This window comes from Epinephelus fuscoguttatus, linkage group LG3, assembly GCF_011397635.1.
Source record: "Epinephelus fuscoguttatus linkage group LG3, E.fuscoguttatus.final_Chr_v1".
In the NCBI taxonomy this organism is placed as follows: Eukaryota; Metazoa; Chordata; class Actinopteri; order Perciformes; family Serranidae; genus Epinephelus; species Epinephelus fuscoguttatus.
This window is the reverse complement of record NC_064754.1, coordinates 34,204,484-34,232,207: the sequence shown is the minus strand read 5'-3', so window position 1 is coordinate 34,232,207 and position 27,724 is coordinate 34,204,484. Positions and strand designations below refer to the sequence as shown.

Sequence of the window (27,724 nt, the reverse complement as noted above, 5' to 3'; positions counted from 1 at the left end):
AAAGTGTCGCACACTGATTGAATGAGATCTAAGGAAAACAGTTGGCAGTTAGCTACATCCTAATAGCTGTGGATCAGATGACACCACACTTGTATGACACTCCACAGGACAGCTCAACTCCACAGTGTGGAGTGCCAGCACCACCCAGGGCCAAGAAGCAGAGGCAAACAAATAATAAAAGAATAGCTGTATGCCTCCTCTAGTGTCCCCATTATAAATCTCAAATACTCTTACTCCTGTGCATGAGAGAAGTCAGTGGTTTCACAGAATAGTTTTATCCACTTTTAGTGTGAAAATACACCAAACTAAAAAAAACTAACTGCAGTTTATCTTTACAGCTGGGTTGACATTAAAATACAAAGAAAGGGAGGTTGAGTTAAGGCCGGAATGGGAGGCTTACAATGACGTGTGAAAAAGTGGGAGTAAAAAAGGAGGACAGCAGTCAAAGGAGGAAAGATAATCAGCCCAAGCTACATCAGAAAAATGCTTGTTTTTGTGTGACTCTAAAAGAAACAGAAGGACAGAGAAACCCGCCTAGCAAACAGGATTGTCCCCACTTGCATAAAATGTTGGATGACCTTGGGGCCAAGCTCAACCTTTGAATACGTGCTTGTGTCTGTGTACGTGTCTGTGTGCGCGTGTGTGTGCTGAAGTGGGCAGGAAGTGGTTGCAAACAGGAGAGGAGTGGAGCTGGGGGAGGCACCTTGGCAGCAAAATGCATGTTGATGTATGAAGACAGTGGTTAGGATTAGCAAAGGCAGGGAGAAGTCAGACGGGAGGAAAAGTGGAAACATAGAAAAAGTGACCCTCTCTATACACAAAGTAACACTTTTATAGACAGAGCACTACAGCTCACTTCATTGCAGACATTTATGCTCATGTGGTCCTTTGTTAGTCCAGAAGTAGGTCTTGGAGGACATCAACTTTTTATCAATACTAATTCAGTCAGCTGTGGAACATAAACTATTTAGAAACAGTTTTCAGACTCATCCAATTACTTTTTTATAGGCTACATGTTTGTTCTATGTGTGGCCTATTTGACAAAACCACCATGACTACCTTAATCATTCACTATGAGAGTCAGGACGCATTCACACTGGCGCTATATTTGGTCCCCTTTAAACAAACCCTGGTCCGCATCCACGGATAGTTCAGTTTCGTTTGGAGGGGTGTGAACGCTCATTCGAACTTTGGTGTGGCCCAAACAAGCACAATCTGGTCCGCTTGAAAACTGGGGGTCTTGGTTGACTTGCAAGTGAACCCTGGTGCGATTCGCTTACGGTGGGAAATGCAAGCGGACTCTCCAGGGGACCAAAGAGAGGAAGTGAACTAAAGGGAGGAATTTTGGACCAAAAAAAAACAAAAAAAAAAAACAATGCCAACAGCCCGAACCAGGAGAAACAGTTTTTAAATTTTTTAGCGAGAGGATCGCGGCATGTAGATTTAATCGGTCAGCGGATCAGTATCACATCAAGGTTAAAAAAAAAGAACCGCGACAGCAATATATTAAAGGACAACTTTGGTATTTTTCAACCTGGGCTCTATTCCCCCATGTGTATGTGTGCGTATGATTCATGGGTACCACTCGTTCTAAAATTGGTTCAGTATTGAGCCGCGAAACGAGCTAAAATGGTAATGGGGGCAAATGCGTCCCGTATAAAAGTGCTTTTTTCGCCACTGACGGGTTCAGATCACCAGTGCTATCTCTGTAAATAGCATGCTAACTTAGCCTTTCCCTTACCTCTGGGCTGTGTGATGTCACGAGCTTTGCTCCACTGTGTCTGTAGCTCTCTCTACTCGTGGGGCAGCCGTTTTCTTGGGGAAGAGGTGTTTCGGATTGGATGTCTTCTCTTCTTCGGCTGGCAGTAGTCATCTTGGGAGAAGTGAGCACTGCAGACCTGATGGTCTGCAAGGCGCAGCGTCCGGACAGGAGTGTTAGCATCCATTTGTAGCACAACTAGCCACAACTTCAGCATCTCGACAAAGGCAGCCTATGAAAGCTGTACGGGGTGTTGCGCGACATCCTGTTCTTGCGTTCGGGAAAAAGGCCCGTTTATTTGAGCACTGCAAAAACTCCGGTAACACTCCAGGGGGTAGCACGTAAAAGACTCCGTCCTCTGACTCTTCTAGCATAACACACACACTTCACACACACACTCACTTAAATTACCAAGCGGGGACACCTTCTGCCTTTCTGCCCCAACACTGACTGACAGCTGACTCCACTCATTCACACTCACCACTGCCCCAGGGCCACTACCATATTCTATTTACAGAGATAACACTGGTGATCTGAACCGGTCAGTGGCGAAAAAAGCACTTTTATACGGGATGCATTTGCCCCCATTACCGTTTTAGCTTGTTTCGCGGCTCAATACTGAACCAATTTTAGAACGAGTGGTACCCATGAATCATACGCACACATACACATGGGGAAATAGAGCCCAGGTTGAAAAATACCGAAGCTGCCCATTAAGGTCCGCGACTGAAGGGGATGGATTTCCATATTCGGTCCCTGCCAATCGATGAGCCGGGTTTTCTTCTTCCTCATGCTTTTTTTCTTCCTGGTCAGTGGTCGTTTCGAGCAATACCGCAAGAAAAAGAAGAGCAGCTGTTGTAACTGCGTGGCGTTGTCAAGGCGGTTTGGTCCACTTTAAAAAGTGCAGTGTGAAAGTGAAACGAACCAAATGAAGGTGTGAAATTTTTTTTGGCATTCCCCGCCCAATCGAAGGGAGTCCCCCGGACTATCCTGGTGTGAATGTGCCCTCAGTCATGTTTATGCACTACAAAGGTTTTCCTTCTGTTTTTGAACAACAATGTGACCACAACAGACGTAATGTTTAAGCCTATTACAGTCTATTTACAGTCAATATGTATGCTGACTGTCTGTATGCATACATGGTATACATTGTCCGTTAATCATACCATTGGCTCTCCATACAAGGCTTTAGAGAGGATGCTGGCCACCTCCTGCAGGCTGCCATCCAACAGCATGGAGCGCAAGCTGGCCTGAAGCGAACCATCTCCCCTGGCAATCTCTTCTGCCAGGACTGGGACAGGATGAAGAATACATGGGGAATAGGTAGGGAGAGATGGCATTCAGTATATTCTGTTAGGTTTCTTTCAATGAATGTAATATATTATTTTCTCTAGAACACTGTAGTAATGAAGCTATGACATCAACCCAATAGGCAGTTAAAAAAAAAAATCAAGGAAAGAAACGAGCCCAAATTCAAGATTTCCTCAGCTACACTGAGACCAAGGCATGCCAGAACTTGGTTCATCCCTGACCCTGGCAGACGTACACACACTGTCTGCCACTAGGTAAAAAACTAACTACTGTACACAATATCAGCAGATGGTTCCAATTTGAATTGCTACTCACCATGTTTACAGTCTTCATCTGCTTCATCATAGTTTTTCTGTTGACAGAGGGAGAGAAAAAAAAAGAAGTGTAACCATAACAAATGGGGCTACTTTGTGTTCGAGGGTCAGAACTTCACATAAGCTCCAAGAATGGCTATCTTTGCTTCACAGTGGAGTCCCTCACGCTATCATTACAGACTTAAGAAGTTTCCATAATCTTAGGGCTTAAGTAACTGGTGTAATTTTAGTGCTCTGGGAAGATAACAAAACAGCAGCATGGAGGACGAAAGTAGGGTTTATTGTTCTCATTTCTAACATTCTCTTCATGGTAATTTACGAAGTGATTACAGTGGATTTAAAAGCACAGTGAGCAGCTGACGTCATTTTAGCATAATGTGTTAATTCAGGAACAGGAAAAAATTATATTCTATTTGGTGATATGACCTTTCAGAGTTCTGTCTCACAATTATCATTTTTTAAGATTCTCAAACAAAGGTATCCCTTCCTTTGAGGGCCACTTAGCAACAGGGAGTGAGAGAAATAATGTATCATCTTAGATGGTTGCTAGGGCAGCAACAATGCTTAGATAGCCACTGTCCTCACCAGCTGCAAGAAGGCAGCAATGCGGTAGAGCAGGGCACGGCTGCGGAGGGGTCCGGCGGCAGCGACAAGGGCTGGAGGGCTTGGCGGGACAAGGGCACCGGATGATGGGGCTTGGGGTGCAAGGACCACCAGGGCGTCCGTGCTGTGGCTGACTGCCGCCTCGTACTCCCGCCTGACTAACGATCTGCTGGCTTCTTCACATGACTTCTCCGCTCTCCTGTCCGCCATGACTCAGGGACAAAACGTCTGGAATCAGAAAAAGACAAGAGGAAAGATGGAATGGGTGTATGTTTATAAAGTTGCAGTATAGCACTAAATTAGAAACCCTTTAATGATTGTGGTAACAGACAAGCAAGAATGATAGTATGCCTTGGAACATTGTTGGTTTCTACAACTCATGAACTTCACAGCTCTGTTTGACAACTTTTGATGGTGTCGCATTTCAATACGTATATATATATTTATAATAGAGCCAAATTAAGCATTATCTGACAGAACACAGTTTAAGGAAATGAAAACTATTTGATTAAATTGTTAAAAACCTTAATAAAGAGCTGCATTGTGTTGAAAAATCGGTCCTTTTATTCCGGTTCAGCAGCATTTTGCAGTTGCATCCATTGGTTAAAGACTAAAAACATTTTCTGTTCACTGAAAATGAAAAGAGGCTTTCCAAACTCTGCCCAACAGTTGACTGACACTCCTCTCACCAGGGATTGTGCACAAAATTTGAGGACTCTGCACTATAGAAAACATAACACTAGCCTATAAGGAATATTCTTATTTCCACAAGAACTGCAATAACACAACGATCAACTCAGGAACAGACACATTAACGTGATATATTAATCTAAAACTGGAACATTTATGCTTTTTCTCATTTTCTTTGAACTCCAAGGCACTGGGCAGTGTACATCAAGGCAGTAGGTTTTTTTTGCCAGGTTATTGCCAAGTAGGTTTTTACATACAAGAACTTGTTTTGAGCAGGTAAGCATGCTCACTGGCGGTGTGTTAGGCTGCAGTCTAAGAGCAGACATACAAATAGGTCAGACCATCATACAGACTATTTCTAAGTGCATATCAGGTTATACAATCCGAGAAAATAAAACCTACAGTACTCCCACACACACCTATTGGTGAAACACATCCCATTTGCTTGCTTCACTTTCCAACTCACACCTATAGACCAAATTTCTGCCATTATTTTTGCATATGACTGACACTTAATTGTGAAATACACTGTTTATATTTTAAAAACTTCTGACTGTATAAGAGAATGTAATACTTTAATGCCTTGGGGATAATTGTTTGTCACGTCTCTTAGTACAAGAACACTCAGTACAAAACGTTCCATAAATGCTTCAAGGAGGAATTTGCAGGAAATGAACTTATAATAACTTATAATTTCCACATTTTCCCCCAGCGGGGAGAGAGAGTGAAATGTTGAGAGAAGGGGAGATCAGACAATAGAGAGAGGGCTCCGCTCTATTTCTCTTGGGAGTGGTGGATTATTTATTGACACTTGTTCTCCCAGTTTTACACATCACAAAATTGTCAAGCTGACAGGCAAAGCCCATTCATCAACTCCAGAAAATAATCCAAACTTCACAGATGGACAAAAGTAAATCTTATTCGGAGTATGTCAGGGCCACGATAGAGCAAGACATCTATGCATTGTTACAAAGTCAAGATATTACTTAAGCCGTTTTAACACAAAGATCCAGCAATAGGGCCACAACAGAGACTGTTATTATGATGGCTTTGCTTTTTTATACAGAGCCAAACAACGCAAGCATAATGCTGCCTTAGAGTATGATTTAAGATAGCATGCCAGTGTTCCAGAAAGAGGTGCAAAGGGCATGACGGGTAACACAACAGCTATAGCCTCTAGTGTACCATACACCATATGTGTCAGCAGCGTTTTTAACACAACAATAATTGAATAACATGGCAATAAAAATTATTTGCCGACCCTGTTACACGGCAGCTAATCTTGCCCTCTGCTCGAGGGAAAGGTGCTCTCGAACCTCAATCGATACGTTTACATGCAGCTTGAGAAAAGCGAATCATCGGCTTAGTCCAACTGAAACTGGACTTTTAAATGTATGTGAACAGCTTAGTCCGACTGAAATTGGACTATCCTTAGCTCGACTAACACACCTAGATAATTCGATTGAAAATCGAACTATTGCTGCATGTATCCACTTAGTCCAACTGGAGTCGGACTCGGCGTTCTGCGCATGCACCACTTTTTCTTTCGTGGGCTTTCATCCGGAAGAAGAAGGAGATGACGTAGCAGCAGTTCAGTATAGCAGTGCAGTCATCTGGATCATACGGCGGCGGCGTCTTCCTTTAGACAACACGGCAACCAAAAGAGTCATGGTAGACCGCATTTGTAATATAATTAACACACAAAGCATGTACAAAACATACAGAGCCACAGCAACATCCATCTCCGCCATCTTCATTCCTCGTTAGGTTCCTCTTCAGTGAACCGGAAGTAGTTCAATACGCGCTATTTTAAAAAGGACACAGCGCCACCTATCGAGGCGCAGTCAGACATGCTTGGTCAGAAATTCTATTTTCTCTTCTGCATGTACACTCAGACAAGACAAGAAGTCCGACTTGACTGATCAGCCGAGCTATGGGCTTAGCTCAACTACTGCATGTATGCAAATGCACTGAATGCTTTTTCAATTAGCCAACATTTTTGGTTGCAGTTCTTGTTCTTTGAGGTAGCTGCTAACTGCTGATAGCTGCTTTTTAAATCTCCTGGCAGCAGTTTGCACACATAACAAGTCGACAAAACATCACACCCGTCCTGTCCTGCTGGCTGGCCCTTTCGAACAGACCTCAATTCGGTGCTGTTAGTACCTCAGCTGCCAGCTTAAAGGCAAGACAAGTTTGTTCCCCTAGTCTACCATCATATCTTTTTTCCAGAACAGTGAGCCAGAATAAATGCACAACTTTTCTGCTGGGAGCTTTAAATTCTACATGCAATGCGAGTCAAAACTGAATATTCTGTGTTAAATTTAGTACATGATGAATGATTTTGGTATCTTAAAGTTTTCTAACCACACATAAACCATTTTTCCATCCAAAATGCTACCAGTCAATTCAGTGCAAAGTTTTCTCCAAGACATTAAAACCAAAGTCACTGCATGAGTCAGCCGGAACCAAGTCAGATCTGCGTCAAATGTAATTTGTTAATACTTCTTCTGAGTCCCTAAAGTCTATTTAGGAACACGATAAGCAAACTCTGCCATACAGACAGTGACTATCAACATGATCGGCTGCTGACTAACATCTTAATTTGAAAAGGAAAGGAAAATAATCACAATATCCAATATTTTGCTATTAATGGTTCTGTATCTAAACCAAGCAGCACTATATTTTACATAAAGTATGCACTGCAAAAACTTAAGGCATAAGAACATTTGATTATCCCAACAAAATATGACCAATTGCTGCATTTATATATCATATATCATTTTAAATGAATTATCTTGGGGTATGAGACTGTTGGTGGGACCAAACAACAATCTGAAGACATCATCTTCAGCTCTGAGAAACAGCCCTTATTTCTGCCCTTAAGACATTGTGTGTAGCATGCTATATGGATGTCTGCTCACCAAGAGTCATGTCCTCATGTGGCTGATCTGTGTCGTAATTCAACAGGAAGTGAGGATGAGGCTCCTAAGAGCTGCTCTTACGTACCTCATATTCTAGGCTTCTGCTCACACAGTGTACATTCAAATACATTTGCAACTAGCTGGGAAGGCAGTGATCACATGAGAAGCCTAAAGCATTATGGGAGACATAATTTTTTTTATCATGTCAAGCTCCAAAGCCAACAACAGTGGAGTCAACTGTCTGGCGTCATCTGACTGCTTAGACTAAGAACATTATCATAATTGATAATGCAGAATGTGAAGCCTTTATTGAGACAGTACGATATGCTGGACAGTAAGCAGAAGGAAATGGTTGTGTTTTGATACTTCAAAGCCACAGCGCAGTCAACACCAACTACGTACCGATGTGAATACATGCTAATAGAGTAAATCTAGACCTTGGACTGTTGATCAGAAAATATACTTCAGGCTGCACAAAGCCTCTATAGTTTAGAGCTGTGGTTCCAAACCTTTTGCCTTGATGGATCCCTTTTCTATTTTTGAGTAAACTGATGACCCCTGACTAAGTGACATATTTTATGGACATTTCACATGATATTCAGTGAATAACAATAACAATACAGAAAAACTGATAAACTGTACAATTAACCCAGACAGGGAATGCAATAACTGCAAGAAGTTTGTGTAAACAGAGCAATTTGGATGAATACTGAGCAGATTATTTCCTTTAAATATGACACAAGAGATGAGTTTTCCTAATATGTTAGGAACTTTTTATGCATTTATTTGTCTGTATTATGCATATTCTTTATTTTTAATAACCACTGTTTCTCCTCCCTGACACTTGGCAATTGTTCTATGAGCTTTTTGGTTTGTAATTGCATACTTTTCTGAGGCAGAACAAGGCTGTTTAGCAGAAAGCGAAGGCTCTGTCAATATAGCCTGTGTTCAGCTCTTCACTGTACTCTTATTCTGTGATTTTTTTTTTTTAAATGAATATCTTAAATAGTATCTAAACTTAAAAAATAACTATTTTATGTTGTTTTCGTCACAGAAATGAATGAAATGCTGAGATATAGGCCTGCTGTATATTTTTAGCAAAGGTTTTCATACAGTCTTTTAACCCTGTAAATGTTCATATAATGACATTTACAGTCAACTATTGTCAAAAAACAGAGGATAGGGACTTGCTAAGGCTTGGCTTAAGACATCAGACCCATTCTCAGTTTAGCAGGTGGCTAATCACAACATATTTTGAAAATCTATGTTTTAGTGACTGTGTGGGTCACTAAATAGTTTACATTGAAACATACAACCATATTCAAGTGTAAGAAGAAATAGTCTTTGGTTGTGTGTGGAGGAGGAGGCTGTGTGTGGTTGTGGGAGGTGGTGGCAGGATACAACATCCAGCTACTTTTCTGCACATTAGAGATTAGATTAAATTTAATTCCTTGAAACCAAAGCGATTGTCTCTGATTTTTAACAAAGCAAAATACTTTTGCAGCTTTCCCCCAACACATAGTCAACAGAGACAAACCCCCACTGAAACTCTGAGGGAAGCCCAGAGTTGCAATAAGTCTAAGAATCAGCATCCAATCACCACACTTACTTCAATGTCATGAAAAGACCACAAATGCCTCTGAAGTTTATATTTAAGATTCTAATTAACTGTACCAAAGCAATCAAATCACATGCAACACAAAGCAAAGCATGCCCCAAAGTGTTAAATAAATAGCATCTGAATCTGGTCGAGTCCCGAAACAATACTTAATAGGTGCACAGAGAAATCCAGCCAACTAAGCACTGCACTTTATAATGTCTAGTTCAATAGTTAATGCAGAAAACAGTATTCACCCTTATACAGGAAAACCAAATAGGTGTCTGACATGTGTTAAACCTTTATTGAAAGAAGGATCATAAAGCAACCATTTGTTAACCAAGAAGTCTGAAAAGGTGTGTTTTCCCTTTTCTGAAACAGAGTTTGAAATGTGTTAACCTATAGCTGATCAAGATAAGTACAATAGCAGTATACTGCACAATGCTTGAGTCTCTGTGGCCCCTGCAACATTTCTTTAATGCCTAGCCAAGCAACAAAAAAACAGCAGGGCTACAGCATGAGAATCTAAACCTCACTCTGAGATTACAAGGAGCAGCGTGCCCTCCTCCACACCAGCCTGCACAGATCTGGATAGGGATGGTACACCATGACCTGCTGGGGTACACCAGGGCAACACATGCTCAACCTTGGCCAATAGCCTAGTAACTTTTGGTCCTATTTCCACTTAACTGGTTTTACCATTGACACTGCAGTTTATCTCAGGCTGGCAGAAAAAAAAAGACTTTTATCACAAAAATGCTGCCCCAAAAGCCCCATTATAGTTATTATGTGCAAAGATGGCTGGCAAAACAAACTTTTGGTCGCTAATTAAAATTCCACAACAATTAGCTGATGCTGAATTTCCATCCTGGCCCTCACCACAGCCTGGAATTCAGCTTTTGATTATGACTGGCTCAAAGGGAACTGGGAATCTGTGGCCTGTGGCCCAGTAAATTTGGTGTATTTGTGACAGCTAGTCCTTGAAAATGGGACAACTACTGTATGTTAAAGCTGCATTAGCAGTATAAAGACAACATCAAAGAATAGATAATATCTCATCCTGGTAGGAAACGGGCTTTTCATGAAAGAATATTCACTGGGCATCTCATGTGCCACAGCTGACTATGCGAGAGGAGGGGAGAAAACTGAGTACATCTGCCACTTTAGTGTAATTTTGCAATAAAGAGCATATTGGCCCTGCAGTAAGTATTTCAGATAGTTACTTCCTAAATACCCAGCAACAGGCAACTATGCATGTAGCAGCTGCTCTAGCCCAACTGGCAGTGCCTCTGAGTCAGCCTGTTCTTGTCTCTTAGGACTATAGTCAAATTCTTTTGCGAATGTACAGTACATGTCGGGCGCACACATGACACAGACTAAATCTGAAGTTACTGTTGATGCAAAGCATTTATCATGGGCTTTAACTGCTTTTGTTCCACCCAGAATTAACACTGATGCCAACAAACGAAAAATATTTGCACCACATGCAATATTTTTTCCCAAAAATCCAATGTTGCTGAAGACAGCACACCCATCTCCATCTCCCCAGACAGACACTACAAGAGTTTGTGCAAACTAAGCATGAACAAGTGCATGCTCTAAGCAGTGAACAGTTTTCATGTACAGTAGCTGATGAAATATTACAACTCTCTCTCCACAATCTCATCTTTTCCACAAGAAAAAAAAGTGAACTGCTGCTGAGATCACTTCCTCTAAAAACTCAAACATTCAGATGAGGAACAATATTGTATCTCATGAGCAGGCTGTATAATATGCACATAATGGCAACTGGCCAATTATGACAAATCTTGTTGCAGTACCCATACTATAATAATACACACAGCCTCTCTGGAACATCTTAAACAAATAACACTAGTCCAGCCTCCATTTCCACAAGACAGGTGCATGTGCAGGTTCGTGTATTTAGATTGCACTTGAAACTCAAAACCACAGCTAACAGATATGCAACACATAAAGAGGTTGTCATCTCATGGCATTATTGCAATAGTTGCAGGGATGCAATGGTATGAGATTTTTACGATGTGACAAGAGTGTCAGAAAATATCAGTTTCATGGTATCACAGTGCACAGTATTGCTCAATTCTAATAGTAATAATAATTATTATTATTACTATTATCAGTTACATTGACCCTGAAAGGAATGAAAACAGATTTTTTTTTTTTTGGGTTGAACGAATGACGTAAAACAATTAAAACTTAAAACTATTTTTTGAACAGAAGCAAGTGTAAAAAGTCTGACAGGCAATCGAGGAGGAGAAGACAGGTGAGATTTTTTTCCAATGCTGTAGACAGGCAATTTTACACTGTGTGTAAAGTACGGTCAATTTTCATACCAATATATATGGTTTCATGGTATACTGCTGCATCCCTACATGGGTGCATACTCTCACACATACTGTAATGTTTCTATTTCACAGCATTACGGGACAACATATATTGAGGCTTGGCGATATGGAAAAAAAATCAAATATCCATTATGTTTTAACAAATACCTCGATACTGATATTGTAGCACTATTGTAGACTATTGGTGCTTTCACAAAATATTTTCACAATGATTTTTGATAAATAACTGCAATGTGGACATAATGACTTGTAAAGGCAAATAACAGATCAGCTAGAAAATTACATCACTTCACAGTAACGCAGCCTTTAAAACCAGGAAACACTTATGACATTCAAAATCTAAGATGATATCTAGCAATATATGTACATATCAATGCAATATCTTTATATTGCCCGGCCCTGACATATAATCATCACAATCTAGTTGACAAATGCTGTACAGTATGTAAGGCATGCAAAATGAGGATTAGAAGTTGCTTGGGCTAGCAGACTGTGAATTTAAAAAGCTGAAACCAAACATAGGGCTGATGTTAACCCAGCACCTTCTCTAATTATAAGAGGTTATTTTAAAACCTTTGCTGCGTTTTAAACTCCTATATGTAAGAGTATGAATAGCTGTTGCCTCATGCTAGTGCCTGCAAGCCAGCCACTTCACAGGGGGAACAACAAATAGTTTGGCGGGATACAGTGGGTGGACGCCTGCCTTGTTTTTAGTGTCCTGTCGTGGGATCCTACTACAGGAGCTACAGCTGCGACTGCAGTCCAGTGGAGGACAAAGCTAATTTTATAGCAGGGGGATAGTTGTAAAACAACATCGATTGCTTTCATTCTGATGTAACGTTATTTGGCTTGACAGTGTCGTTAGCAGCACTGTGTGGAAAACACGGCTGTAAAACTTGCAAAAATCTCAAAGTCCAGTTAACGCAGTAACTTCGCATATCTAGAAAGCATAGACTATTAAATATAAAGGATGGGAATTGATTTGCTTCGTCTTTTAGGGGGCAGAGTTATCGCTGTTGTTGGTCTGGTGAACTTGTCATGACTGTTGCAAGTCAGAGCGATGACGGCAGCGTTACAAAGCCCTGAAAAATGTCCCCACAGTGTTGGTTAACTTGCCGTTTGCGTTTGCGAAGGGTAAACAATGTTGCCACTAACCAGAGTATGCGTAGCTAGCAGTTAGCTTGCTAGCCCAAACACGGCCTTTCTTGGCACCAAACTGGCGAGCTCACAACAAGAATAGCAGGCTGGTTTGTTAATGCTAGCAAGCTAGCTGGCTAGCTAGCTAGGTTCGCCGAAACAAAACGGGCTCGGGCCTGTAATTTTGCCACGGTGTTTAGGCGCATATAATGTTTGTGACATCGTGTTGTTATCCTTGCATGAACTCAAAGCATTCGTCAGTATCCTAATGTTTAATGGTGGGGATTCACGTCAGTGGCTTTGCGATGAAAACGACTACTGAAAGGGCTGAAAATGGGAAGTCAACACTTACCTAGCTTTACTTTCTACGCCATCTTGGATCCACTTGTCAGACCATCGCAAAGCATAGTGGGATGTACTGATCTGAAGGTTGAGAGGACTGGTGTGTGTGTGTGTGTGTGTGTGTGTGTGTGTGTGTGTGTGTGTGTGTGTGTGCGTGTGTGGCCTCTGATGGCAGGGATCTTCCTTGTCAAAAAGCGTTTGTCTTCAAATGCTTTTATTCCTTTCAAGCATATAACTTAGTGTTACTATTTACTGTTCATTCATATAAAATTTAAATTTATGACAAATTAGAAGTTAAAATGTGAAATTTTACAGTTGCCCATATTCTGTATAACTGTGACACTAAAAGACATTACATTTATACATATTTTTTCTATTTGTATAAAGGGGATTTAAAAACACACAAATATGACATTTTGCTCTGAACACATATTTGCCCCAAAGCTACTTTGGCTTATGTTGGCGTGAGAACTTTAAAAAAAAAAAAAAAAAAAAAGAGTGACAGACAGACAGACAGACAATATATCCCGGGGCCAAACCTTGTTTTGTGTCAGATTCAAAAAATGTCGAGCAACTAAAGGGAATGATATTGTTGACTGTCTTATCTTTTGTCATGAGGGATTCTCATCTATTCATTCATCATCAGGCTTATTAAACTATATGGGGTGCCATCTGCTGCAGGAGTTTGTGTTTTAGCACAACTGGAGTTTCTGGTAGAGCCACTCAAATTCTGACATTGACACTGACATAAATTTAATTTAATCTGAAAGTACCAAAATATTCTAATAATAACCAACTAAATAGTAAGAAATTATTTCAGAGCAAAGAGGAGGGACAATCAGTAAGGCTGAAATAAATGTTCAGCAATGTAAAGTCTGTTGTCTATCAGACTACTGTAAAACTTTAATTGAAAGCCTAGTCTCAATTAAACACCCTGTCACTTTTACTAACATTTTAAATAGAAGATCTTTGGATGTATAAAAGCAGATTGTTGGCTACCTCAAATTATGTGTCCACTCCTTGATTACCCTGTAAGTTATTCATATTCCTTTCATCCATAAGGGTCCTCAGAGCAAAAATAATCAAAAGGGTTTTTCACGAAAATTCATCCAAGTTGTGAGTATTGTTTTAACAAGATAAAGTGGTGTTGTGTTGTAATTCTCAAGTGCCATAACTCTCTTTCTGATGCGCTGTCTGTCGGAGCAAAATCAAATGAATGATTCATACTTGATATGTTATCTGAAGCCTGATTTTTACACAAGTAATTTCCATACTGGTTTAAATAAATAATTTGATTATATTTCCTGATCTTTGCTGAGCAACAGTTTTGTGTGAAAACAATTAAAGGCCTGTCCCAAATATAGGCCTGTTGATTTCAGTGATCTAAGCAAATAATAGCCCGGGCTACTAATTAAAGTTTTATCATAATTAAACTCACCAAGAGTGAATATTACAATAGTATGTAAGGTATTTGTATGTAAGGGTAAACTATGTGAGGGATTAGACATGTCTAAAACAATGAAGCTTAGAGTTGCATGTTAAATTTATACATTAATTGGAAAAACTGTGGGGAAAAAAAACATGTTAAAAATATAAGTCAGATTTCTCAAAAACCTGGGTCTTTGACATGGGGTTTGGGATCCTTAGTGAGTCCTCAAAGTTACTCACATGTGGGGGTGTTTAAAAAAAATAATAGACTATTAGACCAATTTAGCATATTTTGCCTTTTGCAACAACTTATCTTTGTGGAAGTAAAGTTTTCTTCCTCACCTGAAAACAAATACAGGTTAAATCGCAGCCTTAGGCCCTCTGTATGCCCAGTTTAATATTCAATGCACTGTTATACAGTATAAGTACTAGGGGGACCCTGCTCCATCTCTCTGTCAGCTAAGGGGTCCATGGTCTGAAACACACTGAAGACCCCTGCTCTAAAATCTACATGCAGCTGACCATTATAAAGAACAAATCAGGACAGTATAATTAGGTTTATCAGTCTACTTTCAGAGAGCGTACAGTGTGCCAACCTGTCATAGCAGGAAAAGCCTGTGAGTAATTAATAACATTGATGATAGCTGTGTTCCTGAAGTAACATATACAATAGCAGGCCCTGGAACTGGCCACAGGCATCAGTAATGTTATTGATTGCACCTTTGTTTGAGCAGCCAAGATGTCTGCTATGGAAAAAGTTTGCAAAACCTGAAAAAAGCTGATCAAAACCCACTTTAAGTTTCTAGCTAAAAGTATGTGAGGTATTTTAGTCCTCAAAAGTTTTGAAAGATGATTTTTACAGCCTTTTTCCCTTTATTTGTTAGATCCATAGATGACAAGAGTGCAGAGGCATACTATAAAGATTCAGGTTGGTCTCAAACTAGGAACACTGTATCTACTGCATCCATTAAGTGCAAAAAAACAAAGTTGTTATTTTTTGCACAGCAATCACAGTACAATAAAAAAAGAACAGAACAGATTATATGGTAATTGGTCTGTCCAAAGATGTGCCACCAACATTCCTGTCAATCCATCACCTCCTCTTCTGTGTAAGAGTTAAGTATATGGCACTGTAGTGTAGCATCCCACTGCCACATCTGCAGATGCTACCTCTACTGGAGGTAAACTCCAAGAGATTTTGACGGTGAGACATCAGTGAAGCTAAATATATATAGCTAAACACAGTAAATCACTATTATGTTAAGTCTGGTAAGTCAAAACGTTGCTTATTTGTTTGGTGTGGGAATAAAGCACAGGAGCAGCAATACATCGTGAGCGACAAATCTGTAGCGTCAACCTGGTTTATCCATCACAGTCACACATCATGTAATTCTATCAAAGCTTGCTATGCATCCATTAAAATACAATTTCAGGTGATGCATGACCTTGCATGTGTGGCTATGGAGCCTGTCATTCTGGTTGTGAACTGGAAGAGAGCGCATTAGTCAGGTGTGAGGTTAGACATCATATAAGGCTGTACAGTGTAAATGTGCAGACAGGTGCCAAATTAAAGGAAAAACCAACACCTACACTAAGGTGTTGGGGCCACTAACAGGTGTCAGAACAGCTTCATGCACGATGATAGTAATTCTACACATGGGAGCATCTGCATTTCCTCATTCACATTTATTCAGATTCTTTCTTTTAGTTTGTCATCTTGCCTGCAGGTAGTAGTGAAAGTGTCCTACAGAGTGTATGCTGTAATTTTACTACCTTGCACACTGTAAAGAAAGCTCAGTTTCAGTGGGTGCTTGTTGACTTGAACACTTTAAACACCATGGCTGAGCTACAATCCATCGCTTCAAGATTACAAGACAGTTGATTTGAAAATGTAGAATAGCTGCAGACACAATTGTAGCGTCTTGCCTGTTACTGCAAACCTGCAGTATTTTAATTGTTGCTCCAGTATTCTAACCTATGACCTGAAATGCTGATAGCAGGGGCATTTCTAAAGTGGATGGAGGAGGATCAGGGGCAGACTCAATCAATGGGAGTTTAAAGCCCTCAGGTTCTGAGCTGGATTTCTTCTCACCAATACTGTTGTTTGATCTTAACAGAAGTGGCCCAAATAGACTTCTACGAAAAGATTACTTTCCATAAAATGAAAATGACTACACTAACATAGCAGAACGGGAACGTTTGTCATGATCAGTGACAGCATATAGGATAAAAATCTGATTATCAGTATTCTTGGATTAAATCGTATTGGATTACAGTTTGAAAATATCTTGTATAAATTTGACAAATCTTGAATCATAACATTAAATATTTCTCAATTTTAGCTCTTTACCAGGTCCATTAAATGGCAATGGGAAGAATATTTGGAGATCCAGTCAGTGACAGACAGATGCAGTGAAGCGAGGTGCTCATGTGTTTATTGTTGAGGTTTTTACTGGATAGTAAAAAAAAATGAACAAAGTCGGGATGCTGTGCATGTGCTGCAGATTTATCTCCAATAATATGACATTGTAATAACGCTGCATTCACAGTCCGCAGATATACTGTATATTCAAAAACATGTTTTAACAGAAGGAAAAACAGACAAATATGAACCAAAACATAAAATAAACCACTACGCTCTTGTTTCACTGCAGGTTGTGGATCATCTCCTCCTTGGCGATGAGATGTGTGGTTTTGTTGACCAGAGACATGAGAGAGTTGAGTTTGTGCGACCAGTCGTTGAGCAGGTCGTTGGGGTCTTTTGGCCTCTGGAAGTTGATGATTCCGGCCAGCCGGTCGACCTTGGCGTAGATGGTCTTGTTTACAACTAGGCTGGAGAGGAACTCCTCTGATTCCTGGTGAGATTTTTGAGCAGATAGACACCATGTCAGGATTTTCTTCAGCAAGACAAAATCCTGATAATTAGTTTCCCTGCTATCCAAAAGCAACGAATGACTGCGGGTCTTGTTGTGCTGAATTAAAATGGCTAATTAGTAAAACTGTTGCTTACGTCAATAGAGAGGTCGAGGAGTCCAGCCATCCTCTTCATTGTGATTCTGGTGTAATATTTGGCCATTATTCTGATGTTCTGGGGGGGAAAGGGAGAATTTCATTAATATACATATCTGCAGCAGAATTTGATATGATAATTATTTCAGGTTAGAACAGGGGCGCTTTACAGGTCACATCAACACTCATAGCAGAAAAAAATATTAATGAGCAAAATCCAACCGTCCATTACTACTGTAATTTTAGTCTGCTTTAATACTGCACCTAACAGTCTGCCGGTTTAGCCACTGAATCTGCACACAGCTTAACATCCACTGTGTTTCCTGTGTTGCTTTGCATTGTACTTCCACTGCTCTCCCGTAACTTTACCCCATTTATTCCAATGTGATTCATTTCCCCTAGATGAGTAGGGATGGGTACCATAACCCCGTAATAAATGAGCCCCGGGGCTAAATTATCAAAGACCGTGGTACTGATAAGCGCCGACGTTCTCGGTTCTGTTGTCAGTACTAGTAAACATTTTGGTTTCATTCATTATCATCCTGCAGCCTCTCACCTGCACTCTGTGCCCAGGCTGAACTGCTCCATATACACACACACACTCACACCCACACCCACACCCACACCCACACACACCCACACACCCACACACCCACCCACCCACGACATGGAGTAAAGTCAGTGAACAGTAGAGAGGCAGCGGAAAAAACAAGGTAAAGGTAACTCGAAAATTACTTAAGTTGACGGCAACTATGCTCATTACTGTTAGCAAAATTAATTCTTAACAAGGAAAAAGCCAATACTTCATTAACACACTTGTTAGCAAGCTGAAATGACAGCGGTCTGTATGTAGACTGTAGAACTGTTTAGCTTAGTTTGCCACTTAAGTAAGAATTGGACAAAGTCTTTTAAACTGAGCTGCTGGCTGAGACAAACAGCCTCTGTGCTTCTCTACCAGCACTAATGTTACCTGCACACAGTGAATCACATCAGCAGAGAGGGGGCAGGACAGAGGACAGAGGACTGACTTACAGTGCCTAATAAAAACTAAACTTCATTCAGTATCGTCAGGAATATTATTTATATAGTGACTCTGCTGTTGTAAAAACTACTGTTGTTGCTCTAGAAAGATTTAGTTCTATTTAAAATATTAAATAATCCTGTTCTGAATTTATTCTTTCTTTAAATCTACATATTTTCTAAAAAGCAGTTATTTAGAAATGAAAAAGAACCGGTAAGAGTACCGATAAAGTTCCGAATCTATCGATAAGACTAGTAGCATCGATTAAATCTTGAGGATACCCATCCCTATAGATGAGTCAGTCTTTTGGGTTTTAAAACAGTATTTTGAGCTTGAAAACCTTATTCACCATTTTGTCTTTGCATATACATGATTTTTTTTACAAATGACATGTTGGTCATACCAAAAATGCAGCAGCAATGTTTTAAATTTTACTGCCTTTAAGCAAAAAAGGTTTAAATCAGACATTTCTACTTTGACTGTCAGTGACTATGTTACATACACACACACACACACACACACAAAAAAAAAATCAATTTTTTGTCCTTATTCCAAAAAAGACAATACGCCTACTAAGCTGTTGACATGGCTAATGAAAATCAGTGTTCCACTAATACTTCCATTTACATACAGCCATGCCTACTCTGATTATCCTTCCCTAACATCTCATTTATCATGTCAAAATACGGAAAAGTGTAACGGCTGGAGCCGCTTGTTCCATTTGCTTCTTTGCAACACAATAGCTAAGTTTTTCACCGGTGGCGGACTTGCTTAACCATGCGAACACCGCCTCCCTTTTTTATACCTTCAACCAACTTTGGAAAAGGTCGATGTTGTGATATTTGCGTCTTTCATAATGTTTAAAAGTAGGTGTGTCTCTCCTTCCGACCAGAAATGTGGGCTTTTATTTTGGGCATGTATCTATATCCAAGCCTTGCAAACTGTTGGCTAGTTGGTTTGTGTACAGTGTTTCCATGACAACACATAGAGCTGACCGTGAAATGACAAGAGTCCGTATGTCGCTAACTGCAGCAAAACCCCCACTTGAGACGCATATTCTAAATGGGCTGTATACATGTCCAAAGAATGCTCGTAAAACCTGAATAACGGCATATTCCACATGTCTTGATCAGAAAATGCCTCATTCAGAACAAGGCCTAATTGGGAATATCCAAATGGAACATGCTGTTTACAGGACCAGTATTAATTTCAGAATATTGTCATATTTGGAGTAATAGCACATTAGAACAGAACTGAATATTAGTGTGCATGTAAATGTAGTCAACGTAAATGTAGTTTCAAGATTTTCATGTGACATTTACAACCTCACTTTTCACTATAATTAGTCATCACTCTAATTTGCAACATTCCCAAAATTTTTGCCCTACCAATTTAAAAAAAAATTAATGATTCACAGCATCTAGTGCAACTTCCATGGCCAATGTTTGTCAAGATAAGATGATGTTTTATTGTTAATGGTGGTTCAAATGTGCCAACCTAGTTTGGGAAAGCTAAAAGGCAGTTTAAATGCCCTAAAAAAGTTTTGGATTAGATGTCCACCTGCTCTCAACCGTCAACAAATTGTAAACTTACCCAAATACATATGCATCAGTTCCAAATGAGAAGAGCCTACACATGCTGGACTTACATGCTCCACCACTCTGTTCTTCAGGTCCTTCCATCGTTTCTCCCCCTCTTCTGAGTAAGAGAAGACATCTGTGGCAGGGCTGTCAGGTGAGCCCTCTCTCAGCTCCTTCCCATAATCCTCCACCAGGGAGGCCCAGCGCATCAGCTCCATAGTGGTGAATTGTTTCAGTAGGTCCCTGGGAACGTAGGAAGAATATAGTGAAAACTCCCCTGTGTTCACGCCTTTCTGTAAAGTTGCTATGATCATTCCCCCTGAGTGGGAAACACACACACACAACAGCCTCTGCCACCTTGCATTCCCATGGGAGAAAAACATTAAAAAACGATGCTCAAAAGGCACAGAGGTGTTGTACAGGAGACCGAACACAGACTCACACAAAAGTTAGGCGAGGTTGTCTCGCTTTGCGCTCTGTATATGTATGTGTGAAAATCATTTCCTGGCCGCATTTGAACATCTGCAGACGCAGACTTAAAGTGTTATGTTGTACAGTTGATTCAGATGGCGTTTACTTTTTAAACATTTCGTTTGTTTTCCTCTTGGTATCACACCTCCGCCTATTCGTAGCAGCAAAATGCTTCATGTAAAAAGTGCTCTATTTGCATGAGAAGAAATCGAGCCTACACCAGATTAAGTCTGCCGTGGTGAAGCCAACAGTCAGTGAAGCACAAACTATGTCTTACTTGTATTTAGGGATTTCTTCCAATTTCTTGTCCGCACTGATTCTGTGCACAAGGTCTGACTGCTCGTTGTCGTATGGGGCAAGAATCACATACAGCACCACGCTCTTCAGGGCCTGAAATACAAACATAGTCATGGCTTTTATTGCAATACTCAAAAGGCAACAAGCACAGCAAAGTTATAGAACAGATATATAGTGTTGTTTCCTCCACAAAGTCTAAGCTTGGTGGGGATCATAAGTTTGGCTGAGTGTGTGCGTGTTCGTATGAGTGTGTGTATCTGTCCCTCCACAGATTGTGTGTGCACATGTATGACGGTATGCTCAAGGACCTCTCATGGTGACAACTGTTGAAAAACCTGTTTCATTGACTCTTTCAATCTGTTATTGACTGCTGACTCCACAATCCTCTTCACTGTGTTGCAGGCCACGTTTTGGCCTTTGTTGTAGCCCAAAAACTGACATCTGTCAAAAAGTTTGGGCTCATTTGGAACTGGATGATCTGCAAATTAATTCCATACCCAATATGTTATGATCCTCTAAAGTCAGACATGTTACGAGATGAGTAAGTCAGATGTTTTTGTCATCTTTACTGCCATCTTAACTGTCAGGGAGCGGCTGTGCCATGCTCCAGCTGCCACGGCAGTGACCCACTTTTGTTCCTTCTGCTGCTGGGCTTCATACCACACTGGGAGTGTTTCAGAAGCGCAGCATGTTGCCTGCCTGATTTTGCAGACTTGCAAATTTTGTTAATTTGGTCATCTTTCCTTTATATTTGTGCTTCTGCCCTGAGTAAGTGGGCAGATTATGTAGTTAAATGGGGGTTTTTCCCGGGTCTATTTCAATTATGTTTAATGTTAATATTTCCTTCTTAATTGGTGTAGCCCAGTGGTATTCAAACATATTGTGCCCAAGGTGCACTTGTATTTATATCTGTGCACAAAAGCTTCTATAACGTGTGTTACATCTCTTATCACCACATAAGGCAATGAAAATAAGAAAAAATAAGACAGGAAGCTGGTTTTTTTTCTTCTTTCTTTTGGTTGCTCGGTACAATAAAGCGATCCATTGTCCATCTCACGGCTTTCTCCTTTTCAATGTTATCCCTCACACTGGCTGCCAATCAGGGCTTTTCATGCGTCACACACTTAAAATGCCCATGTGCGAACAGTGACAAATAGGTTCCCTGTGAAGGTTTTTTAAATTTAATTGAATGAAATTACATTTTTAGCTAGAGTTTGCCTCTTTTTTAGGAGATGGGTGCGTATAAAATCTGATACAGTCAACTAAAAATTCATCCATAACTTTTTCTATAGGCCTAGTTGAATATTGCCATAATAATATATGGTTATCACAAAACCCCACGGCACACCTGGACTGACATCACGGCACACTGGCACACCATTTGAGAACCACTGCTCTACTACAGACAGAGTTAGTGCTGTTGAAAGTCCAATTATCAATGACATGAATCAAAGATTTATGGCTGTGTTTTTGTGATTAAAATTGTCCTCATAATCATATTGGATCTATATTTCACATACACCGCTTGTTAGCAGGAAAATTTGACCTGCTTTGTGCAATGTGGCGCAGCTCCCTCAAAAATAGATGAAGCACATATTTTTCTTGGTCTCTGAAACACATTGCACCGAATATGTTGGAATTACAAAAATTATTTTGAGTGTAGTTTTTGTTGTTATTACTGTAAATTATGCTGTAATCATTACTGTGCATTGAAGAGTGCATTGATCAGAAGAATGTTCAGATCATAGGTGTGTGATCAATGTAATGTTCAGATGAAAAATCCCATCATGAGCCGTGTTTATGCAAAATTCTAGATTTCAGTACCAATGCTAAAGGTGAACCTCTCCCCACTAACGAACTGTGTTTATGCTCATTAAGTCAGCGTTGGTACAGTAATGTACCAACATTGTTTACATGTAATGTAAACATATTTTTACCTCTGCAACCATGGTGCTGTGCTTTAGCACTAAGGCAAGAAAACAGACCGAAAAGTAGGACAGCAAAATTCCTGCTGTTGCTGCATTCTATTAAATCATAACCTTTTTTTTTTTTTTTTTTTTTTTTAAAGGGAATTTGAGCAACGAATTGGAAAACCAGTAAACAATCACACTTTTTCATTGAGAGAGGCCCCACATACCTGTTGCCACTTGCTGCTGTCCTCCAAGATGCAGGGGGTGTCATAGATGGCCCGGTAGTGTTTGCAGATAGACAGGTAGGAGCCCTCGTGCTGGTCTACCTGAATCATCAGGTTGTAGTACTTCAGCTTCGACTCCTGAGTTGTTCGTTAGGCAAAAGGAAGAAGTTAGTGTTCAGTTACACCAACCTGCTCAGTCCAGATCCACCAAAAAGGAAGCAACAGCTTCCAAAGTGAACACACAGGCCAGTCGGCAAATATTTTTCATTGTCAAGCCAACAACACATTGCAGTATTTTGTTAACTCTCAATTCTTGGCTGCCTCCTCGTACCTCAGTGCCTTCCTCTTGGAAGAATTTGGTGTTGATCTTCTTGCTGATGATCTGAGTGCGGATGTAATCCTTGACAGCGATGCAAAGCCTCATCTGTTCCAAGATAAACTCCACCTTCTCCTTTTTCTCCATGGACCCATAAGTCTCCACCTGAGCCAGAGAAAAATATATATTCTGAACACGTTCCTAACAGCAGGCCATAAAACATCTTCATCTGTGTATTTCTCCCCTATAACAATGTTTTGACAAAAATGATCCCCAACCATCAAATTCTTACAAACCCCTTAAAATGCAGATGTGTCCCCATTTTTTCCCACAACTGTACAGATTTTCCTTCATAGTAAATCAGTCTCTTACCTGCAGCTCCTGAAGAATGGAGGCTGCCTCTTTGACCTCTCCGCTCTGTTCCTTGATGTTGGCCAAGGTCTTCGTCAGCCTGGCACGCTCAATCTCTACATAGATCTGTGAGGAAGACATGTTAAGTGCATTAGTAAGGGGGAGTGGGCTTATGTCTGGAGTGGAATGGTCCTACCAATTTTCACCAAAACATTCTCTTTATATACTTGAACACATTTACATCTAATCCTCAAAGGAAAAGAATTTTCCATTTAAATCAAACCCTCAAAAACTGCTTAAAACTAAATGCCATCATTTTTCCAATACCATTAGATTGGCATGCGTAAGGCTACACAAATTTCTGAATACCTCCAACATAACACACCTGTGACTTTCAAGCTCCCCCATCAGCTCTGTATTAACACACATAAACACATTCCAGACCTTGCCAGCAGTCACGGTCCGAAGTGTGTCGATGAGTCTCAGCTTGATGGTCAGATCAGTCACAGTATCCACATATTTGTAACATTCTTGCACCATCTTGGCAACAGCCTGATAAGACAGAGAGCAAAGCAAAAAATGATTTAGTCTTCACTGGAGTTCTCATTGACTGGTTGCAAAGTATAAAAGGGGAACGTTGGCAATTTTCAAAATTTATATTTGTTAGTCCTATGGTCTAAGACAGTCCAAAAATATTAGTAAACATGAACAGCTCTCCCAACTCAAAGAAACCGAGTGCTAAAACCTAAATTTGCGAGGTCATGGGGTATAAAGTCTGGAGCTGCTCCACAGACACTAAATTAGACGAGAAGTTTTAGATGACATGGAGAGCACCCATGGGAATGTTCTGAGTATATGGGAACATTTTCTGTTTCAGAACTGAGGACACGACAATAGAATAAATCTAATTTGGAGGAAAAATAAGAAAACAAACATTCTGTGGGACCACAAAATCAGATTCCCATTCATTGTCCTGAGCGCGGCACCGCTGCTGCTCACCACTCCTTCAGGGGATGGGTCAAATGCAGAGAACAAATTTCACACACTCAGGTGTGTGACAATCAGTGGGACTTTAACTTTGTCTGTAGAGCAGCTCCAAACTTTATACCATCTGACATCACATGTTTTGAGAATTATTCTCTGAAATCTGGCTTTGAGAGAGCAGCTCATGTTCACAAATATGCATTTAACTTTATTAGGTCATGGTAATAATATATCTGAATTTGTAATGTAGGTGGCATTCCCCTTTAAGTCTATATATTTTGCTACAAGTCCTGTAAATTTAGTTACTTGACTAATTTCAGATCTTAAGTACTTAAAAAGATTATTTCAAAACAGGAATCCAAGGGAAATATATGACTGCGTACATATTAATAAATGTAATTGATGTCTCGACTACAAGCAACAGCGTTAGATGTTGGCTAACTTGATTAGTCAGTGGTGTGGCTAGCAAGGTTTTTTTTAGGGCGTACAAAAAATTTTATTTTCAGACTGTTAGATTTATAAACACAGGTTTTGGACAGGAAGGAAAAAAAATCTGACCTGTTTCAGCTGACTCCTCCTTTTGGTGAGCAACATGATGTTTTCATTCAGGGCATCCCAGTCCTTGGCTTCATAACACATCTGGACCACAGCCACAAGGATTCTGGAGGTGGACACCATGTCTGATGCCTGCGCAGGGGTTGAGGGCAGATAAGTTAGACAAATAGTTAAAATATACACAAAAATAACAAATAAATGAATTACTTATTTCATTAACATAACCGCTTTGTAAAATATTCACTGTTCGTTTTTGATGTTGAGAGCCCGAGTTAATTTATCCAGTGAACTCAAACTACTTAAGGTTGCTGCTCAATGCCATGCTTCAGGGTTCCAGGAAAGTTGTTTTCTAGGACAGTTTGGTTAATTTGGTAAACTTTTCATCACAGGAAAAAAGAATTTGAGAGTCCCATGTCTTTTAGGATATGCGAGAACGTTTTCTAGCCAACTGTTGCTGCTCTGGGCGACTGTGTGCACTTGTTTTTCTAATATAAAGAAGCAGTGAATAGGAATTAGGGGGCTCTATTGACAGAAATGTAATACAACATTTATAATGTTTTCATTAGTGTACAATAACCAGAGACTTCGAATTGCTGTGTTCTCATTAGCTTAAAATGAGCGTTTTTTTTAATTTACATATGGAGCAAGTCCTTTTCCGCAAAGCAGTCCATGTTGCATTGCCATGTTTCTACAGTAGCTCAGAACAGACAAACCAAACACTGGCTCTAGAGAGGGCATTTTAGGTTACGTTGCCTGAAGACCACCTTCTCTACACGCTTGGAAAGGGAGGTGTGAGCGGACGGGTATTCAGTTGGCTGCAACCTGCAACCTCTCTGCTGAATGCCACTAAATCTTACACACTGCTCCTTTAAGACCATTTATAGTGCTTAGATCAGCTCTAGTCTCCTGCAGAAACCATAGTTTAATATCTGCTCTGAATTGGGCATTTTGATAAAATGATATATGGGTAAGCTTTAGCAAATCATTGTGTTTTGGGTTGGGCCGAGATCAACTCATATCATTAATTGTCAATGTCTTTATGAAAATCACATTCGAGGTTCAGCCTTCCAGATGTTGGACCATAGACTGTGAAATGAAAGGAAATAAACATGTAGTATTAACAGTGTAGAGAACAACTTACCGTTCTGGTTTGCTTTTCCAATGACAACAAACTTTCAATGGCCTCCTGCAGCTTACCTTCCTGCCACGTAAAAAAATGCAAGCTCAGCGTTAGTAACACTTACCACTCACGACAAATGAAAATTGCTGGTTTTGGACTTAACGTAACGTTACACAAAATTAAAGTCACTTTACTTGGCAAGCAAGTTAGCTAACGGTGTTACCAATGACTAGCCTGCTAAGACTACTAGCACGCTAGCAAGGCTAATAACAAACACGAGTGTATGTGACAATTAAAGAGTAACTCTAATATGTGAAAGTTATCAAATACATCACATTTATGCGTAATTTACGCTGTAGATATTGGTAAAAGCAGTTATCGGGTGGTGCTAACACAGTCGATGTTAGCTTGGATGCTAACACAGTGGTATCATCGCACCATGACTCAGCCGGCGGTGGCCTCTTTCACACTTACTTTAGCCATCTTTTCACACTCCGGGAGACGCTGGTCTACAGTTGAACTGTAGTCGATCTCCATCTTGACAATCTTTCCATCTGAGCGTTCAGACCGGTCCTCAGACATCTTTGCAGTGTTCAGGTAAAGATAATGTACAGCGCTTTTCCTTCCTTGCGGACCAAACTCAGGCTAGCTCTATTTTGCTTGTCAAAGAGAACGAAGTGGAGAGCTGACCAATCAGAGGAGAGAGGCAAGGAGCTGCCCGGGGCGCCAGAAGGACCCCGCGAGGACCCCTCTGACTATTTCATACAGGCGTTATGAAAACCTAGAGGTTGCTTTGCTGTGAGTCTGCTGGTCAGACTATTTATACATTATGCAAATTATCATAACCAAATAACTCTCTATGTAGGTACACAAAAACCCCACAGAAAACCACATGATTACTGTCGTTTCTTGAAAGCAGTACAACACAGAATGAATGAAAAATATTATATTATATTATATTACATTATATTATATTATATTATATTATATTATATTATATTATATTATATTATATTACATTATGAACTATTTAGTAATATGGGACTAATATAACTAAAAAATTCAATTTTGGAATTCTATTCAAATGAATCAAAGTCACCATATTACTATAGACGAGAAGAATAGTGATATTTTTCATGTTACTATAGTAATGACGTTAAAGGCCTACATGTAGCCTATGTGATGACTGCCTTTTGTGATGACTTATGAATATTTTAATGGTTGAAAACACTGTAATGTTTGAATGTGTTTGATTGGGTGGATTTACACTTTTAGACATCCACTTTCATGCTATCTGTAAGCTGTCACAACTGGACTTAATAACAAATGGCACCACTCCCGGAGGAGCAACTTTAATCCGTCTATTAAAGCAGTCATTATAATTTGAAGGAGGTGCTATCCCAAAATCCGTTTTTTTA

The 27,724-nt window shown here is 40.1% G+C and overlaps 2 protein-coding genes across 2 annotated transcripts in view; both read right to left on the bottom strand.

The window, feature by feature from the left end:
* Positions 1-13,138, bottom strand: part of helz (helicase with zinc finger) — a 66,325-nt gene extending 53,187 nt beyond the window's left edge. Inside the window, exons 1-4 of the mRNA XM_049569105.1 lie at positions 13,051-13,138; positions 3,970-4,215; positions 3,386-3,422; positions 2,926-3,050 (exon numbers count right to left, since the gene is read on the bottom strand). Coding sequence (XP_049425062.1) covers positions 2,926-3,050; positions 3,386-3,422; positions 3,970-4,197 — 390 coding nt within the window. The 5' untranslated portion in view covers positions 4,198-4,215; positions 13,051-13,138. The remainder of the gene's footprint in view (positions 1-2,925; positions 3,051-3,385; positions 3,423-3,969; positions 4,216-13,050) is intronic.
* Positions 13,139-16,881: 3,743 nt separating this feature from the next.
* On the bottom strand, positions 16,882-26,996 carry psmd12 (proteasome 26S subunit, non-ATPase 12). Its single transcript, XM_049571930.1, has 11 exons — positions 26,781-26,996; positions 26,328-26,387; positions 25,190-25,318; positions 24,092-24,199; positions 23,669-23,773; positions 23,312-23,461; positions 22,984-23,118; positions 20,827-20,939; positions 20,147-20,321; positions 17,479-17,556; positions 16,882-17,323 (listed from the first exon to the last, which is right to left on the bottom strand). Exons 1-11 carry the CDS (start codon positions 26,886-26,888, stop codon positions 17,114-17,116), a joined length of 1,371 nt encoding a protein of 456 aa, XP_049427887.1. The 5' UTR covers positions 26,889-26,996; the 3' UTR covers positions 16,882-17,113.
* Positions 26,997-27,724: the final 728 nt, after the last annotated feature.